This window comes from Podarcis erhardii (assembly GCF_964252035.2).
Source record: "Podarcis erhardii genome assembly, chromosome: 15".
In the NCBI taxonomy this organism is placed as follows: domain Eukaryota; kingdom Metazoa; phylum Chordata; class Lepidosauria; order Squamata; family Lacertidae; genus Podarcis; species Podarcis erhardii.
In genome coordinates, this window is record NC_138505.1 from 35,035,256 (window position 1) to 35,055,103 (window position 19,848).

Here is a 19,848-nt window from a genome sequence, read left to right on the forward strand (position 1 = left end):
TTCTCTTCAGGGAAGAAGAACACGCGTTCTGCTCAACTTGTGTCTGCATTTTCTCAAGACGAGAGGAGAGGAAGATACTTCGAGGAACATGCTTGCTGGACTCTGGTAGCAGCAGGATTATCTGCAACAGTCGGGAGGACTTTAAGACCCTGGGGAAGCCAGCTGATGGAAAGGAATCTATCTTGCTGATGATCGTAGAAGCAAGATTGATGGCCAGGGAACATGTTTCCTGCAGTGCTTGAACACTACTCTACCAGAGACTCTGTTGGTCAGCAGCTAGGACTATTGTTTACTGTCTGTAAGCTGTCTGATTAATGCAGGGTATGGTGTTAAGTTCACGCAGGATGGTTGTCTGATAAAGAATGGAACTCAGGTATGTGGCTATGCAAAGTTGGAAAATGGGTTATATGTAATGGAGGACAAGCCTGTTAAAGCAGCCCAGGTGGTTCAGGATAATTTGCCAGTTCATAAGGGGTGTGTACATGAACTGCACAGAAAACTGGGTCACACCAATTTCCATGTGCTTTCAGAGATGCAAAAGGTGTGCAAGAACCTAAAAGTAAATAGCTGTAATTGTTTCCTAGATTGCAATGTATGTAAAATGGCCAAATCTAAGAGGAAGCCTTTGGCTTCTAAAAGTGACAGAGTATCTAAAGATGTTTTAGAACTTGTCCATTGTGACGTGATAGGCCCTTTTCTACAGAAGACTGAAGGGGGCGCCAGATATGCTTTTCTGGTAATAGATGATAAACCACGTTTTAGTTGGTTGTTTTTGTTAAAGCAGAAATCGGAGTGTTTCCCCACATTCAGAAAATGGGTTGTCCAAGCTGAAAAGCTCTTCGCTCGCCCTGTTGTGCAGCTGCAAACAGATAGGGGTGCAGATTTTCTGAGCAAACAATTTGGAGCATGGTTGTGACGTAAGGGGATCACTCACCGTTTGACTAACCCTTATAGCCCTGCTGAAAATGGTCTGTGTGAAAGACGTGGGGCTGTAATACAGTCAGTAAAGGATTGCCTGCTAGTGGATGCAGGATTGGGTAACAACCATAGGCTGTGGGGTGAGGCTTTCCTTACAGGAAACTTTTTGATTAATAGAACCTGGTCTAGCTCTATAAAAGATATTCCTTATCGTGTGTTGTTTGGGAAAGAACCAGAGTGGACAATGCTTCATAACTGGGTTCTTGGGCTCATGTAAATATCCCCAAAGCTCAGCACCAGAAAGGGGGCGCTAGAGCGCAGAGACTGCGGTTTGTGGGATATCAACCCTATGGCAAAGGGTGGTGTTTCAATTTACGCCCAGAACGCGTGGTTCTGTCACGAAGCACAGACTTTGCTGACCAGGACAGATGGACTGCGATCCATGCCAACCCAGATTGCCTACTGCCTCTGCAAGTAAGAGAAGAGGCTTCTTCTCAGCCATTGGCAACACAGGAGCAGCAGGAGGAGGAGGCACAGATTTCTCCAAAAGGTGTGGCAATAGATAATACTTCTCTAGAGGAAGAGGAAGAAGACCCTGAGATGGGAGGGGGGGAGAAGTAGTTGTGCCTAGGCACTCCCACCGTTCAAACAAGGGTGTACCTCCTCAGCGTTTGACCCTAGGAGGAGTGAGGGTATGCAGTGTGAGTTGTGTCGAACCACCAAGTTATAATGAAGTCTTAGACTTACCCGCTGGGGAACGTGCTTTGTGGGAACAAGCTATGAAAGAAGAAATGGACTCTTTTAAACGTAACAAAGTGTTTGAGGTCATAATGCCGCCACCTGGTGGCAGAGTGGTGTCATGCAAGTGGGTTTATAAAAGGAAAAGGGAACCACGTTTTCGAGCCAGATTAGTAGCCAGAGGGTTCACTCAGATTAAAGGGGAGAGTTATGATGAAGTGTTTTCTCCAACTGTAAAGAGTGAAACTTTTCATTTAATGCTCTCTATTGCTGCTGCAAGACAATTAGCAGCGCACCATTTTGATGTTGATGCTGCATATCTGCATGCAAATTTAGACCATGAAGTGTTGATGAGACAACCCCCTGGGTTTGAAGAGGGAATGGTGCAGTCTGGCCTTTAGAAAAAGGCTGTTTACGGTCTCAAACAAAGTGGAAGGTGTTGGAACCAGTGTTTAAATGAAGCCCTTGTAAAACTTGGTTTTAAAAGGAGTGTGGCTGATCCATGCCTGTACACCAAGGGGACAGGCAACAAATATCTAATGCTCTTAGTCTTTGTTGATGATTTGCTTGTAGCAGGGAGTTCCACGGATGAGATCCAGAAGCTCACAAGTCAACTGGAAAAGAAGTTTAAGCTTAAAGCCTTAGGGCCTGTAAGCAATTACTTGGGAGTAGAAGTAAGTCAGGAAGCTGATGGAAGCTTCCTATTGAGCCAGAAAGAGAAAATTCTTTGTTTGATAGAGCAGTTTGGCATGGAAAACTGCAAGCCAGTTCAGACTCCCATGACACCAGATTTCCCAAAGACAGTGTGTGAGGATGAATTTGACCAGCCTGAGTTGTATCACTCAAAAATAGGATCACTGCTGTATTTAAGCCAGTGGTCAAGGCCAGACATTGCATGCGCTACAAATGTTCTGAGCCAACGTGGATCTAAATCCAGTACTGCTGATTGGTGTGCTTTGAAAAGGCTTATCGGATATCTAAAGGGGACATTAAATGTATGTTTAAAGATATCTAGTACACAAGACGAAAAACTAGAGGTATTTGTTGATGCGGACTGGGGAAGCTGCGTAGCTACTAGAAAATCTACAAGTGGAATGGTTATGATGTTTGCCAATTCCATAATTGGATGGAGGTCAAAGAAACAAGGATTTGTTGCGACCTCATCCTGTGAGGCAGAATATGGGAGCCTGTCGCTAGCATGCAGTGAAATCATGTGGTTTATACAGATACTAAAAGATCTAGATTGTAAAGTAGATTTGCCTATCCAAGTGTATGAAGATAGCCAATCGTGCATTGCGTTAGCGGGCTCAGAAATAATGAAATCCGCATCAAAACATATTGCTATCCGTCATGCAAATATTAGAGATTGTGTACAGAATGGGGTAATCAAACTGGAGTATTGTCAATCACAGGATAATATTGATGATTTGTTTACCAAGCCTTTGCCAGCAACATGTCATAATGAACTGATGACAAAACTGGGTTTATGTATATAGTGTACAGTATGTATGTATGTATTTGACCCGCTGGGGTTTCTCGCATTTAAGAAACAGAAGGGGTGTCACGGCTAAAATGGCCGCTGTTTCTTTAATGCTTAAAAAAGCTGGGTAGCATGAGTCAGCAGTCTGCACCGGGTTGTATATATAGAGTGAGAAATGTTAGTTTGGTGTTGGGTTGGTTGGTTAGTTAGTGAAAGCTGGTAGTGTTGAGGTGTGTACAGTTGGTCAGTCGCTTTTGCACAAAGACTTTTAAGAATAAAAGCAGAAAGCAATCTGCAAAGATATTCTTGTGGACTCTTTTATGCCGACAAGGCACACCTGCACCACAGCTGAAAATACACATTTTTGAAATCTGTTTTGCCTGCTGAAACCCTGAAGCGTAGAACTATGGAGGGTCTGTTCACTGTTCTCGCCTATCATTAGACCAGGGCCACAAATTCTGCCTATTAGTTTTTCAGATCTAGAGTCATGTTGCTCATTTAAAAGAAAAGCCCATGTTCAGTGTTTAAGCATTGCATAAAATCTGCTGACGCTTCCTTCTATCATTGTTTCCTATTGAAAATAAGGAAAACGCCTGTGGTTTCAGGGCATCGTTAGACTGCTACTGCACTCCAGCTAAACTTCACTTCCGAATGCAGCTAACAATGCGCTTTGATGATCAGTGATCCTACAAGTGAATAATAAAGGATATTCCAGCCTGTGTTCCTTAGTCTCAGGCACTCCAACACAGAAGCATACCCCACGAAGTGCAAAGAGACTTTCTTCCAAGTAAATTGCCCTCAGGAGAGAAAGTTACACCCAGAAATGATCAGCAGCCGCAACATAAAATAAACAAGGCAGAAAAGAAAGCAGGGCAGAGATTAGCTGGAAGGGGCATAGGAAAGAGCACAGAAGTGCAGTTAAGAGACAGGGGGGGAAATTGGATAACCCAAAAGCCATATGGCCAAGCAAATCACCACCTATTCTAATTGGTTGTGAAACCTTCACTGTGCCAGCTAGTAGAAAGGCGGATTTCACATGTAATCGGCATGTAATCCCATCAGCATGAACATCCTATGGTTCGTCTGAAAAGGCTGAAGGAGCAAGTGAAAAAAGAGGCCGTTTTTCCGACTGGTGCAGATGGAGCTTCTTTTGCTATTGCAAGAATCTCACCTTCTTTCCCCGAAATGCTAGGACTGAGCAGCAGAGGGCAGCCTGCACCTCCAAACCGACCCGTGGAACTGCAGGAGGAGGAAGCTTTTAGGGGAGATTGCAAAGCCTGCCGTGGGTGCCATGCGTTTAGTGCACACCACTCTCCTCCAAGAATCCCAGGAGCTGTAGTTTGCTTAGGGGTGCTGGCACTGTAGCTCTCGGGGTAAGCCACAGTTCCCAGAATGCAGGGGGGTGAGGGAGATATGCTTTAAATGCACAGTATGCCCTCTCATTTCCTGTTTTGTGAATCAGGGCTGGGGAAGCCCTTTGAGCCTGAGGGGTGCCTTCCCTTCTGCACAAGCGGCTACACGCCAGGGGCAATTGTGGGTAAAGCAATGACTGCAAAATTTTTCAGCCGTAGGCCAGTCAACCGTCCCTCAGACCATGTGGTGGGCCGGAATGTATTTTTTTGGGGGGAGGGGGGGAAATGAACGAATCCCTATGCCCCACAAATAACCCAGAGATGCATTTTAAATAAAAGCACACATTCTAGTCATGTAAAACACCAGGCAGGCCCCAATAATACATGGCGAATCAGTAACATGGCAAATCAGTAGTGCAGTGGTCAAATTTGTAGCGCAGGTCATGATGACAGACCCCATGGCCACACAAACCCAAAAGGCGGCCACTGATTCTCCGACACCCCTTACTACGCTAATCTGTCACAAAGTGAATTTGAAACGCTTGCATGGGGCAGAGCAAGGAGGAAGGTCTGTGAACTACCCTGGTGCTATTGGTCATCATTCCTGCTCTGGAAAAGACAAGGTAGTGGCAATGGCCGCTCATGTAGATGCCCTTGGAAAGGGGGCCAGACCAATTCATGGGAAGGAAACCTACCTATGGCAACTGGCAATCCTTCCATATGATGCCTCCGCTGCTAGTACTAGTCTGCCACGGAATACTCTTTGCTGGGATGCAGCCCACGAAAACGACAAGCCTAAGGTTACCAGATGTCCCCGTTTCCTGGGACAGTACCCGGATTTACAAATCAGTCCCCATACAAAATCCTATCACTCCTACTGAAGTTGAAAAGTGTTCCTGGATTCATTGAAAAAAATCTGGTAACCTTAGACAAGCCCCTCCTTTACTCCAGATTTCTTCCCACACTTCTGAAGGGGAAACGTCTGCTTAGGTTTTCAAGCCCAACAGGCTCCCCTTCTGAGATTCCCGGCAAACTTCTCAGGCCTCCTCCATCGCAGCTAAGCTGCCCCAGAGGTCAAATTGTAGGTCAGCTTCAGTCTGCAGAGATGTGTGGGGTTGAATTGTACACATTTCTCACTGGTTTTATTCAGCCTTGGCCAAGGGAACGTACTTTTACAGAAGACGACGATCATGAACACACACACACACACACAAACACAGAGGCTGCATCCAGAGTACCCAAAAAGCTGTTATCCGATTGACATCATTTAAACCAGAGGTGCTCCCATATTAAGAGGCCATTGCTGATAAGCTATTGGCATAATACACCCATGTCTAAGATCACTTTAGAATTTTAATGGGGGTGGGCGTGGTGCAAAATTATATAAAAATTATACCAAATTATATAAAAATGAAACAATGGCTTATGAGCATTTCCTGGATCTAGGTTTGACAGGGTGTTGGTGTAACCTCCCACAACAGATTTAGAGGGGAGCTAGCTAGTTTCTTTGGGCATCTCAAAGTCCTTGTGCATCTCATGCTAGTGTAGCTGGATTCGTGTTTTAGAAAACATCCCTTTTTTGTGAACAGATGGAAAGTAGCCCACTGGCGTGCATCTTTATCTTTGTACTAAATCTGTTTTTTCTGCGTGGATTGGGTTTGTTATTACGGTATGAATCTTGGTGACTTCGTAAACCGCCCTGTGATCTTGGGATGAAGAAATTCCATTAATAAGAATAACAAGGATGGCGATCCTGCATCTCCAGGTCCCCTCTCTCAACCCCGGCAAGAGGCGGCAATCCTGAGCCACCTCCGCCTCCCGGCACTTTCCTGCGCCCTGAAGTGAACTCCTTTCTCCCGAAGCGCCAGCTGATCCAAGTCCGCTTGTCAGGCCGCTTTCCCGGGCGAGCCCTCCGCTAGCCCTGCCCTTCAGCCGCCAGCCCCCGGCTGGTCTCCCGAGGGCAGGAGCGGCCAGGCGCCCCGAGCGCAGCCAGGCTAGGAAGGGCATCCGAGCGGGGCGCCGGCGGGCTCCCTCTCCCTCTCCCTCTCCCTCTCCTTCCTTCCTTCCTTCCTTCCTTCCTTCCTTCCTCGCTCCCCGCGCCGGCCCCTTCCTCCACTGCTCCTGCCCGGCAACCACGGGGGAGCCAAGGGAAGGGAAGGGAAGGGAAGGGAGAGCGGGGCCCGACGACGGCAGCCGCGGAGGGCCGGAACGGGGCCGGCTTGGCGAAGGGGAGGAGCCCGGCGCTGGCGGGGAGGGGGCGGGCGGGGGGGGAAGGCGCGCTCCCGGGCATCCTCGTCCCCCCCCCCAGAGAAGCGGCTGGGGCGGCGGGGGAGCGGGACCCGCCCCGCAGCAGTCTGGGCAAAGGTGGTGCGCGCTGCTCAGATCCCCTCCCGCGTTTCCCCCACGCAAAAGAGGGACACGTCCCATCCCGAGATATGGTCCCAAGAAGAAGGGTTCCAGAAGGACACTGACCAACTGGAAGGGGTCCAGAGGAGGGCAAGCCAAATGGTCCAAGGCCTGGAAACGATGCCTTAGGAGGAAGGGCTAAGGGAGCTGGGCATGTTGAGCCTGGAGAAGAGGAGGTTAAGGGGTGATAGGATAGCCATGCTCAAATATAGAAAAGGAGGTCACATCGAGGAGGGAGAAAGGTTGTTTTCTGCTGCTCCAGAGAAGCAGACACGGAGCAATGGCTCCAAACTACAAGAAAGAAGATTCCACCTAAACATTAGGAAGAACTTCCTGACAGTGAGAGCTGTTCGACAGTGGAATTTGCTGCCAAGGAGTGTGGTGGAGTCTCCTTCTTTGGAGGTCTTTAAGCAGAGGCTTGACAACCATATGTCAGGAGTGCTCTGATGGTGTTTCCTGCTTGGCAGGGGGTTGGACTCCATGGCCCTTGTGGTCTCTTCCAACTCTAGGATTCTATGATTCTAACAACTCCTTTTCGCTTCTGGGGTCCCCCGAGCTCATCTAGAGTCCTTTGGTAGGTTCTCTATCGGTAGGAGGAAATAACAGAGGCCAAGCAGAGAATGTTAAAAAGCAAAGCAGCTCGTAAGCCTGATCTTTCTTAAAGCTGTGCTCCCCCCCACACACACACACACAAAGGGGGAGAGGGACCCAGAACAATGGTGGGCAAACTCCTATACGAAGAAACTTTGGAAATTCCCCGCCCTGGTGCTCAAGACCACCCCCATACATACATCACAGAAGGGGTGCAGCCCAAGACCACCCCCAATACATCATACATACATCAGAGAAGGGGCCAGCAGGAAACCTGTGGAGGGATTTACCTGGAGAGCCTGGCTATTCTTTTGTGATGATAACTACTTAATTTCGGAAATCTTAAATGTGCCCTTAAGACAGGATTTGTGGGCCAAAAGACAATGGGGAGACAATATTTGAGGTAAATTTGGGAGGGACAAAAGGCTTTCAGGACTTTTTCTGTGGGCTTCAGACATGTGCTATATATGTGTGTGTGTGTGTGTGTGTGCGCGCGTGTGTGTGTGTGCTTGGTACATTTATTTTATATATGTAAGACCTTAAAATTCTTATGACAATAATATTTGATTATAAAAATATTATAATATTAATGATATAATATGATAATGATAATAATAATTATTATTTTATTTATACCCCACCCATCTGACTAAGGCTGCCGGAGCCACTCTGAGCGGCTTCCAACATACATAAAAACATAAGAAAACAATACGCATTTCCCTATACAGGGCTGCCTTCAGCTGCCTTCTAAAGGTGGCATAGTTACGCGATCTTCTTGGCTCCAGGATTGCGCGACTCCATTCCCTCACAACATTTCTCTGATCAAAACAGGGACATCATACCACACCCTCCAACATTTCTCCAATGAAAATAAGGGCATCCTAAGGAAAAGCAGGACTTTCCAGGATCAAATCAGAAACCAGAATGGCTTCTGTAAATCCAGGACTGTCCCTGGAAAGTAGAAACACTTGGAGGATCTGTACTGTCCCTCACATACCACTGCAATGTCAACCAACAATCCACAGCTGAGGTCTTTCTTAAGATCAGCTGAATTTGTTTTTATTTTAAACCAGAACATACGCCTCAGTTTGTAGAGCATGAGACTCTTAATCCCAGGGTGGAAGCCGTGCCATGTTGGGCAAAAGGATCCCTGCATTTCAGGAGTAGATGACCCTTGTGGTCCTTTCCAACTTTACAAGAGCTGTATAAAATGCTGCTAAGTTACCCATTCCTGCAAAAATCTGGAATCCACATCTAAGGGTCAACAGACACTGGTGTCAGTACTGGGATACGAACCATGCTTCCATTCAGAGACCAGAACAGAGGCAGAAGTACAAATGGCTTTCTGCTGTGAATGCCGGCAGGCAGACACAGCAGTACAGAGTTCTGCTGCTTAGCAAGAGATTTGGGGAAGTTGCAACCGTTCTTCACTGTGATCAGATTACACACTGAGTAGTCGTCTCCCGTTTACTGTGCAAGCAAGTCAGCCAGGCCGTAGCATGAGTACCTGCCAGCCATCTCATCCTAGGTTATCACCTCCTATGCAGCATCAGGCAGGTGAAGTCACTAACATCCATGGAAAAATATACCTAAGGCAAATTCTGGGACTCCAGAATCCACAGATACCTGCACAGTCTGTAGCTCAGGTGTGGGGAACCTCTGGCCCTCCAGATGTTGCTGAACTCCTGCTTGCTGGAGCTGAGAGGAGTTGCAGTCTAGCAAGAGCTGGGGTGGCTAAAGGTTCCCCACACCTCACCAGAGGAAAAGGATTCTGCATATGCTCAGGAACACATTTGCCCTGCGGTCTTTGAAATGCTACATCCCCCTTGGAGGTCAAGGATTTCTGTGCATGCTCCAGGACACTCAGCCAAGGTGCCAGAATTTTAGTCAGCCCAAAGGTAGCTGCTGCACTCTTGAGACACAACTTCTGCTGAAATTGCGGATAAATTTGCACTGGCTTCGTCGCCCTTTGAGACTATCTGAGGTGGGGACTGGAACAGGCCTGCCTCTTTGAGGACTTGTTAATTGATTTTAGCACTCCTTTGGAAACAAGCAGGTATGTGCTCTTTGCAGTCGACTGGGCATATTTCCAAATGTGAATTCTGCAGAAAAACAACAGACTGTGAAGCATTCATGTGCCCATGGCTCTGGAATTCATGTGCTCCCATGCCAGAGAGGTTTTATGAGCAAAATTGATGGTTCCTTTCCCCACTTAGGCCAGACAGGTCCCCAACGCGCCTGCCTTTAGTGTTATGGCCCACCGTTAAACTTGCATGCACCACGAAATGTGCCACCCACATGGAAAGAGCAGGCTGCATTTACCCTTTTCTCTCCCGATTTGAGTTCCACCTGAAAATGATGTGGCAGAAGTTACAAATGCTTGCAAATCCATGTCCTGCTTAATTCACAGAGTGCAGAAGGGCAGTGATATTATTAAGCCCCCCGCAGCAAACGTAGAAAAAGAGAGCCACCAAGCACCTTAGAAACCAATGGATTGATCGGGGCAGAGCCAGTCGTAGGGCTAGAGAGTTTGGGCTTAGAGCATTCTGCAGGCAGAACATCAGGTGCCTCCGAGTTCTGACAGAGGAGCATCACCACTCAGGAGGGGCCAGGTGGGGCCAGGTCCTGGTGGGGGGTTGCCACGGTGACAAGGACCCGCCCTCCTTTGTGACATCCCTTGCTTCTCCTTTAAAAGCCACTGGCTTGCAGGCGGCCATTGTGGGTTAGTGAGGAGAGCTTGGAGGAGAGAGGTGGTGTTGGCAGTTGGTGGTAGCAGTTGGTGGCGTAGTAGTGGAGGAGGAGTAGTGATTTGTTCTTTTTTTTTCGTTTTCTTATTTTGATTTTGATTTCATTTATTACTTTTATTTTATTTATTTTATTTTATTTATTTTGATTTCATTTATTACTTTTATTTTTTTGATTTGATTTGATTTATTTTGATTTTCTTTTATTCTTTTATTTTAACATTTTTATTTATTTTATTTTATTTTTTGTTCTTTGTTTGTTTTAATTTTTTTTGTTGTTTTGTTTTTTTTGTGCACACCTGTGCATAGTCTGTATATATTTTTATTTTTTAGATAGAGGAATAGTTAGGGTTTTTGTGGACGACATGGGCAGGCTGTAAGTAGCATCCCTTTCTCTTCGTATCCGGGGGGGGGGGGGGTGTGTGTCACAAACTGGGAGGTTTTTCTGGCAGACACCTGAGTATCAGGTTTGTCCCTGTTCCTCTCTTGACCTCCACCTTAAACCCATTAAATAAAACAAAGAAAAATATATACATGTTCCTGTTTCCCAGCCAAGTTGAGTACCCCCTCTTGTCCTGGCCAAGTCCCCAATCCATGTAGGTTAGATCCACTCTTGTCCTTGAGATGGCTGGCTACCTGTCTGGCACTCCGAGACCAGGAGGGCAGTGATGATCACCCCGGCAGAAGGCTTGCTGTGTACGTGGTCTCATGCTTCAGGGATGATGGCTGCCCCTAGCCATGTCCCAAGTGCCGCCTCTGGTCGCCATCTTCCTTCTGAGCAGAAAAGAGTGTTTTAAGGCACATCAAAGAAAAGGTTTTGCCAAAGAACAATCGCTATGGATGAAGAGGTAAAAGAAACCATGGTCAAATGGGCACAAGATATCGGCCATACTATATATTTAGAACAATGGGAGAAACTCTGTCGCGAGGATATTCGCTTTACCACCTGCTATACGATAAAGGAAAATTTGGTTAAAATGTTTTACAGGTGGTATTTAACACCAGTTAAACTCGCCAAAATTTATAAATTCGAATCCAACCTTTGTTGGAAATGTAACAAAGAACTTGGAATGATAATTCATATGTGGTGGGGTTGCAAGGAAATAAAGAAGTTTGGGGGAATAATACATGAGGAACTTAAGAAAATGCTAAACAAACCCTTGATAAAAAATCCCGAAGCTTATCTGTTCGGGTTGGTGGGCAAAGTGAATATCCTCGCGACAGAGTTTCTACCATTGTTCTAAATATATAGTATGGCCGATATCTTGTGCCCATTTGACCATTATTTCTTTTACCTCTTCATCAAATCATAGTTTAATAATAGAGTGTAAATTTTTGATAATAATTTCCTATTGTTTCGTAATATAATGGTGCTAAATAGCAATTGTACTTTGGCAAAACCTTTTCTTTGATCTGCTTTAAACACACTTTTTAATTGTATATATTGCCAATTATCCATCCCATATTGTTTTAATTTTTCATATGTTTTTAATTTTAACTTTCCTTGGTCCAGTATTTGTCTATATGTTGCCCAGTTCGGATTCATATTGTGTTTTTAAACTGCATGGGCTTCTAATGGAGAGATCCATAAAGGGATTTGTGGTTCTAATAGCTGTTTATTCCAAAACTTTAAACTTTAAAACTTTAAAGTTTATTCTAAACTTTAAACAACGAATTTCTGAGTATATGATTTTTGAAGCCATATGTACCTTAACCTTCTCGTATGCTAGGTAGGTCTGCCATCCATACCTATTGTCAAAACATTCTAGATTTAAAATACTAGTGTTTTCCAATATAATCCATTCTTTTAACCACACCAGACATTCTGCTTCATAATATAATTTTAGATTTCGTAATGCCAGTCCTCCTCTCTCCCTTTTATCTGTTAATAGTTTATACCTTATGCGTGGTTTTTTGGGTTTGCCATATTAATTTTGTTAGATCTTTTCTCCACTCATCAAAACAATTTTCTTTCATTATTATTGGTATTGTTTGGAACAAATATATCTTTTTGGGTAAAACATTCATCTTAATTATAGATATTCTTCCCATTAACGTCAGCTTTAATCTACTCGCGGTTTCTAGATCTCTTCTATTTTCCTTCCAGGCTTTTTCATAATTGTTTCCAAATAGATTTTTCATCGTCAATTCTATACCAAAATATTTTGCTTTTGTAACAATTTCCAAACCCAATTTCTCCTGTAGTTCACTCTTTTCTAATTCCTGTATGTTTTTTACCATAAGTTTTGGTTTTGACATATTTATCTTGCAGCCTGCTACTTTCCCGAACTCATTCATTATCCTCAGTGCTTTCATTAGACTGGTTTCTGGCTCCTCAGGTGCTAATATAATATTGTACACAAAAGCTCTAATTTTGAAAACATCCTTGCCTCATGTAATTCCCTTTATCTCTTTTTCTTTCTTTATTTCTAAAATCAGGATTTCCAAAGTTAGTATAAAAAGTAATGGTGAAAGCGGGCATCCTTGCCTGGTACCTTTCTCTAGAGTTCAAGGATCCGTCTTTTCACCATTTATTATTAAACCTCCCTGCTGGTTTTCATATATTGTGTTTATTGCTCTGCAGTAGTTTTCACCCAGTCCTACTGCTTCTGCTACTTCCTGAAGGAACGATCTTGATAGGTTATCGAAAGCCTTCTCGGCATCTGTTAACCTAAACGCCGCTTTTTTGTTGGGTCTCATTTCCAAATATTCAATTAGATCAAATACTATTCTCCTATTTGCCATTATATGCCTATTTGGGAGGAATCCTACTAGGTCTTGGTCTATTACATCCTTTAGGACCGATTTCAGCCTATTTGCTAATATCCCCGCGAACAATTTATAATCATTATTTAATAATGATACGGGTCTGTAATTGTTAACTAATTCTCTAGCTGTGCTTTGTTTGTGAATTAATACAATATTGGCTTCTTGCCACGACTTTGGTATTTTTCCTTCTTGCATGATCTCATTCATTAATTTTTAAAAAGGCATTGTTATAGCATCTTCTAACCTTTTGTAGTGTATCACGGATAGTCCATCTGCACCTGCAGCCTTCCCCAGTTTAAGATGGGAAATTGCTTGTTGTATCTCCATTGTTGTTACTGGTACGTTTAGCTGCTTCTGTTTGGTTTCACCTATTTTGGGGATTTGTTTTCCTTGAAGATATTTTATAATTTGTTGTCGAGTTTCTGCACCTTTATATATAGATTGGTGAAGTATTTTACAAAGCATTTATTTATTCCTTCTTCCGTCACCACTGCTTTTCCTTCATATACTACTAATAATAATAATTATTTATTACTATTTAATAATTTATTAAATAATTTACTAAATAATTTAATAATTTAATAATAATAATATTTAATAATTTATTTAGTTAATAATTAATAAATTATTAATTAAATTATTAATTAATTAAATAAATTAATAAATTAATAAATTATTTAAATAATTTATTTAATAATTTAATAATAATTTAATAATAATAATAATATTTAATAATTTATTAAATAATTTATTATATTAATTTATTAAAATAATTTTTTTTTTTTACTACTTTATTTGTCTTTCTCTTTGTCTTTCTTTATCTGCCACCTGGTCTGTTTCCAAATTCAAATGATTTTTGTTCATCCATTTTATATTTTATATTTCTTTCTATTTCATCATTTAAGAGAGTTGAGAGCTCTCTTAAAGAGCTCTCTTTTATATTTCTTTCTATTTCATCATTTAAGAGAGTTGAGAGCTGTGTTTGTAAGATTTTAATGGTTTGGTTTGCAATCTCTTTTTTGGTGTTTTCGCTAATATTTTTTCTTGTTTGCCTATTTCTTCTTGTAAATGCTGGATTTTAGCCTCTCTTATTCTTTTTTGTATTATGTTTTGTTTATACAACATGTTTTTAGATTGGCCTTGAGATAGTCTTTAAACCTCTTTTGTTGGCCTCCAGCATTATGCCTTCCATTTTTAAGTCTGGAGTAGTGTCGTTGCTTTGGAAGACAATAATCAGGCATCCGAACCACATGACGAGTCCAACGAAGATGGTGTTGAAGAATCATAGCTTCAACACTGGTGATCTTTGCTTCTTCCAGGATACTGGTGTTAGTTCGCCTGTCTTCCCAAGTGATGTGTAAAAATTTTTGGAGACACCGTTGATGGAATCTTTCAAGGAGTTGGAGATGGCGTTTAGAATCATAGAATCATAGAGTTGGAAGAGACCACAAGGGCCATCGAGTCCAACCCCCTGCCAAGCAGGAAACACCATCAGAGCACTCCTGACATATGGTGGTCAAGCCTCTGCTTAAAGACCTCCAAAGGAGACTCCACCACACTCCTTGGCGGCCAATTCAACTGTCAAACAGCTCTTACTGCCAGGAAGTTCCTCCTAATGTTTAGGTGGAATCTTCTTTCTTGTAGTTTGGATCCATTACTCCGTGTCCGCTTCTCTGGAGCAGCAGAAAACAACCTTTCTCCCTCCTCTATGTGACATCCTTTTATATATTTGAACATGGCTATCATATCACCCCTTATCCTCCTCTTCTCCAGGCTAAACATGCCCAGCTCCCTTAGCCGTTCCTCATAAGGCATCGTTTCCAGGCCTTTGACCATTTTATAGGTGGTCCATGTTTCACAAGCGTACAGCTGGGTTGGTAGTTCAAGAGCCTAGACTGAAACTTGAAAGACTAGTTTCAATGGACCAAGAATGCTTTTCATGGCTGGTTTTGACTGTCCCCTTTTCCCAGTGGGAATTCCTATTTGTAGAGCAGAGGCCATGGCTGGTCGGCAGCTGCAGTGCCTGTGTGCGTTGTTCTGTTGTTGTTGTCAGTGCTTTGTGCTGGAGGGCACTGTTTCGTGGCGCTCATTGGTTGCTGTTGGGTATTTGGATAGTCTGAGCGGATTGGTTGAGCGCCTTGCGAGTGAAAGGCTCGGCCTTCATTAGGGCAAATGTTCTACCTTTATTTATGGCAGCCTTTGGAATAGAAAAAGGAAAGGACTGTGTCAGGATGTCTTTTGTGGGGACATTTGCAGACGTGAAGGTGTTGATCTGGGGTACGGTCAGAGGGGGGAATGGTGCCTGCTAGAGGGCGAAACCCCCGCCACCCTTTCCAAAAATTCTGGTAACAATGCTTCATGAAATTTATACAGTGGTGCCTCGCAAGACGAAAAGAATCCGTTCCGCGATTCTCTTTGTCTAGCGGTTTTTTCGTCTTGCGAAGCAAGCCCATTGACAGCTTGGCGGATTAGCGCTATTAGCGGTCGAGTGGCTTTTAGCGATCAGCTGTTAAGCGGCTTATCAGCGGATCAGCTGTTAAGCGGCTTAGCAGCTTAGGAAAAGGGGGTGGGAAGCGAAAATAACCCGCGGGAACTCGCAAGATTTTTTCATCATGCGAAGCAACCCCATAGAGAAATTCGTTTACCACCTTGCGGGGCACCACTGTACACTGCTTGACTGCATAAATGAGGGGGCCAGGCTCTCTGGGCCCTGACATGGCGGTAGCTCTTGAACCCAGAGCACTTGGGACCTCCTTTCTCTCTCTGCCAGCCCTTCATGCTTTGGGCTGCCTCTTTCAGGTCACTGAACTGCAGAGAAATGGGAGGAATTGGTCAGAGTGGGCCGGCAAGGATCAATTAGGCTCCACATACATATTTCTGTTCTGCCAATTCAGCAGTGGTTCACTGTTTTCTCCAGACTCCCCTCCTCACACCCAAACACCCCCCAAGAATTGGGGCTGCCAGCATCTGAGTCACTCTTTCCGCTCATCTCTTCTAGGATCAGGTGCTTAAGACGCCTCTTCAGGCGCTGCCACAGGGTGGCCCCCCAGCCAGTCACAGAGCAGCCCGTGGCGCCAGGTAAGCCAGTGGCCCTCCTTTTTTGGACAGAGGAGGACAGGGATGGGCATGGGGGGCGACTAGTCCGAGGATGCAAAAGAGGACTCACCTCTTCCCCTGTCCTTCTGTTTGCAGTGCTGCTTCGGTTCCACGTCCCAGCCCCAGGGGTGAGTATTGGAGAAAACAAGCGCAGGGACTGGATCCCTCAGACCTGCCCCCCGCTTCCCCCCCCCCGGGCTCTTTGCCCCCCACTCTGCACTCTCAGGTGCGGAGAAGCCCTCCCCTCACGAGGAACTGACAGCCTGACTTTTGCATTTCAGCTGCTGGAGGATGAGCAGCGCTACATCCTGGGGGTCATCGAGAGCTGCCAGGCAGCAGAGCTCAGGGGGCTCCGATCCCTGAAGTGCTCCAAGGAGGAGACGGCCCATAGAATTCTGGTGAGTGATGGGGGGGGTGAGGGACCCCCACGGGGAGGTGGGGGGAAGGGGCTGTGCATCTGTGGGGAGGAGGACCCTGCCGGCTTAGGCCATGGGGTTGCCATTCCCCTGCATATCCAAGCCTGGTGTTTGGGGTCGGTGCTGATTTTCCTCCTCTGTTCTTTTGCAGGACATCTTGGGGCCCTTGGAGCACTTCAGGGATTCCCCCCTGACCCTGGCCCTTGCCTTGGAGGCCCTCCTCCAGCTAAGGTGAGTGGGGTCTTTGGCGTGGATGGGGTTGTGGGTGGGGGGCAGAACTCCAGGGGGAAAGAGCAGGCGGGAGGGAGAAGGGGGCAAGGGAGACTCTAACCCTCTCCCTTTCATCTCTGCAGCACGATGAGGCCCAGATTCACCTCGGACATGATGAGTGCCATCCTGCACAGGATGTTGGAGGCCGTTCTGAGTGGGGCCAAGGAGGAGGAGGAGGAGGAGAAGAGAGATGTATGTCCTTTGTTTTGACTTCCCTTCACATTCTGTTTCTTCCTCTTCGTCACACCCTTGCAGAATCCAACTCTCTTCTCTCTTTTCCCGCAGGAACTGAAGAGGCACTACCGGCTTCTCTTGGGGAGTCTTCTTATGGAAGCACCCAACCCTGGCACCCTCCTCCAGCTTCTCAGTGTAAGTGTCCCGATTGCATCAGGTGTGATTTTAAGGTTCTCCCGCCCCCCCCCGTCCCTTACCCAATGGACTGCCCCATTTCTGGGGCACAGAGCCTGTTTGGCCCCCAATTTGGTCCAAGACCAAAGCTGGCAACCCCTCATGGTGCAGAAGTGCCAGGGACTCTGTGGTGGGGGCAGTGGGGGCCGCTTTGGCCCAGACTGGCCCCTGACTCTGAAATGCTCTTTCCTTCTGCAGGACCTCCGAGGATACGCCCTGGGGGAAAGTGGGGAGGCGCAACAACTTGCGGCCAGCAGCATCTCTTTGCTGCTGGCCATTGCCAGAAAATACCCCAAACTCAGAGTAAGTACCTTGCCTTCTTCTATTCATTTCTTTGGTTACCTCCATCCCCCCCAAGATCACATCCCCAAGTGATCTTTAGCGCAGAATTTGCGGGGTTTGTCCCTGGGGGCCAGGATGAGGCCAGAGGCTTTTCCTGCCCCCTTTCCTGCTGCTGCCCTTCCACCTCTGCCCAGGAGGAACAAGGGATTGGGCCCAAGACAGAGGGAGACCTGTCCTTCCTGACTTGGCGCTGCTTCTGTGCTCTCTTGCTCCCATCTGACCCCGATTTTTCTTTCCTCTGCAGATGACAGTCGTTCGGCCAGAACTGGCCTGCTTTCGCCGGAAGCCAAAAGAAGGTAAGCCCCACACCTGGAGACAGCCACCTTTGACTAAAGGCCTGTGGGAAAATCTCCTTTTCCTTTTCCTTTTCCTTTGCATTTGCATTCTCTTCTCATTCTCTTCCATCCAGATGACATCATAATTGAAGACATATAGCCGTAACTGTCTGCAGCGACGCTGGAGCGGCTAGGATCTGAGGATCAGGAAAGCACTCAGCTTCGGCTACTGGAACAGTTTGAACTGCTAGAGGACCACAGTAGGTGACTCACAGAGCGGCTACACCAGTTGCAGAGCCAGGCAGGACCTGAGGGTCAACAGAGGCAGCAGCTAGAAGCCGGTGAGTGCCAGCCAGGACTGTCCAGTCGGACTCTAAAGAGAGAGTCAGGAGAGATTGCTGGAGACCCCACAGAAGGGGCTCAGCAAGCACCAGCAGAGATGGCAGATTTCCAGACTTCCCAAGTTGTAAATATTGGGGGAGGCATCTCTTTTGAACTTCTCTCAGAAAGCAACTGGCTGAGTTGGTCAATAAAAATGCAGCAGTTTTTAAGAAGAGATGGACTATGGGACTGTGTTGAAACTGAGGTTTTGAGACGGGACTCTACTGAGAAAAGACGGCTGGATGAAAGGGCTCGTGCCCAAATTATGCTGTGTTTGAGCAACTCTCAGTTATTTCATGTAGCAAATGCCAGCACAGTGTTTGAGTGCTGGAATTTATTAAGGGCAATGCATGTCAGAGAAACTGCTGGAACTATCATTTCTCCGACCAGAAGGCTGTTCAGGACTGTTATGAAAGAAGGTGAGAGTTTGGCAAGTCATCTTCAAACGCTGAAATCTCTGTTTCTTCAACTACAACAGAGAGGTAAGCGTTAGGATGAAACTGACCAAACCTACGTTATCCTTTCAAGTTTGCCTAAAAGCTGGTTGCCTGTGATTAACAGCATGGAGAGTATGCGTCCCCGAGATCTGACCCTTGAGTATGTGGTTGGAAGATTGACCGAAGAAGCAGAAAGAAGGTCAGACAGACAGGCTGAACTCCAAGAGCGGAGGAGTTCTAGCCGAGGGGGCCAGCAGCAGAATCTGCCAATGGGGCAACGCCAAGTTTGGGACTTGGCCATGGCGGTGAGGAGATGCTATAGATGCAGCCAAGCCGGGCATCTCCAACGTCAATGCAGGGCAAGACCTCCAGGAGACGACATGGAGCAGAGACAGCAATCGGCGCAGAAATGTAAGCAGAAGGGGTTCTCTTCAGGGAAGAAGAACACGCGTTCTGCTCAACTTGTGTCTGCATTTTCTCAAGACGAGAGGAGAGGAAGATACTTCGAGGAACATGCTTGCTGGACTCTGGTAGCAGCAGGATTATCTGCAACAGTCGGGAGGACTTTAAGACCCTGGGGAAGCCAGCTGATGGAAAAGAATCTATCTTGCTGATGATCGTATAAGCAATATTGATGGCTGGGGAACATGTTTCCTGCAGTGCTTGAACACTACTCTACCAGAGACTCTGTTGGTCAGCAGCTAGGACTATTGTTTACTGTCTGTAAGCTGTCTGATTAATGCAGGGTATGGTGTTAAGTTCACGCAGGATGGTTGTCTGATAAAGAATGGAACTCAGGTATGTGGCTATGCAAAGTTGGAAAATGGGTTATATGTAATGGAGGACAAGCCTGTTAAAGCAGCCCAGGTGGTTCAGGATAATTTGCCAGTTCATAAGGGGTGTGTACATGAACTGCACAGAAAACTGGGTCACACCAATTTCCATGTGCTTTCAGAGATGCAAAAGGTGTGCAAGAACCTAAAAGTAAATAGCTGTAATTGTTTCCTAGATTGCAATGTATGTAAAATGGCCAAATCTAAGAGGAAGCCTTTGGCTTCTAAAAGTGACAGAGTATCTAAAGATGTTTTAGAACTTGTCCATTGTGACGTGATAGGCCCTTTTCTACAGAAGACTGAAGGGGGCGCCAGATATGCTTTTCTGGTAATAGATGATAAACCACGTTTTAGTTGGTTGTTTTTGTTAAAGCAGAAATCGGAGTGTTTCC

General features: G+C 45.6%; 2 protein-coding genes and 1 long non-coding RNA gene across 4 annotated transcripts in view; 2 read left to right on the forward strand and 1 right to left on the reverse strand.

The window, feature by feature from the left end:
* PUS1 (pseudouridine synthase 1) overlaps positions 1–19,848 on the reverse strand; it is a 139,926-nt gene that overhangs the window by 16,836 nt on the left and 103,242 nt on the right. The gene's annotated exons all lie outside the window — the stretch shown is intronic.
* On the forward strand, positions 10,357–17,072 carry LOC309329737 (uncharacterized protein; the record flags this gene model as incomplete). Its single annotated transcript, XM_081840747.1, has 6 exons — positions 10,357–10,605; positions 15,997–16,076; positions 16,191–16,222; positions 16,376–16,492; positions 16,662–16,741; positions 17,066–17,072. Exons 1-6 carry the CDS (start codon positions 10,595–10,597, stop codon positions 17,070–17,072), a joined length of 327 nt encoding a protein of 108 aa, XP_081696873.1. The 5' UTR covers positions 10,357–10,594.
* On the forward strand, positions 17,276–18,076 carry LOC309330567. Its single transcript, XR_014151475.1, has 3 exons — positions 17,276–17,491; positions 17,775–17,826; positions 17,940–18,076. It is a non-coding gene; the product is annotated as an uncharacterized lncRNA (long non-coding RNA).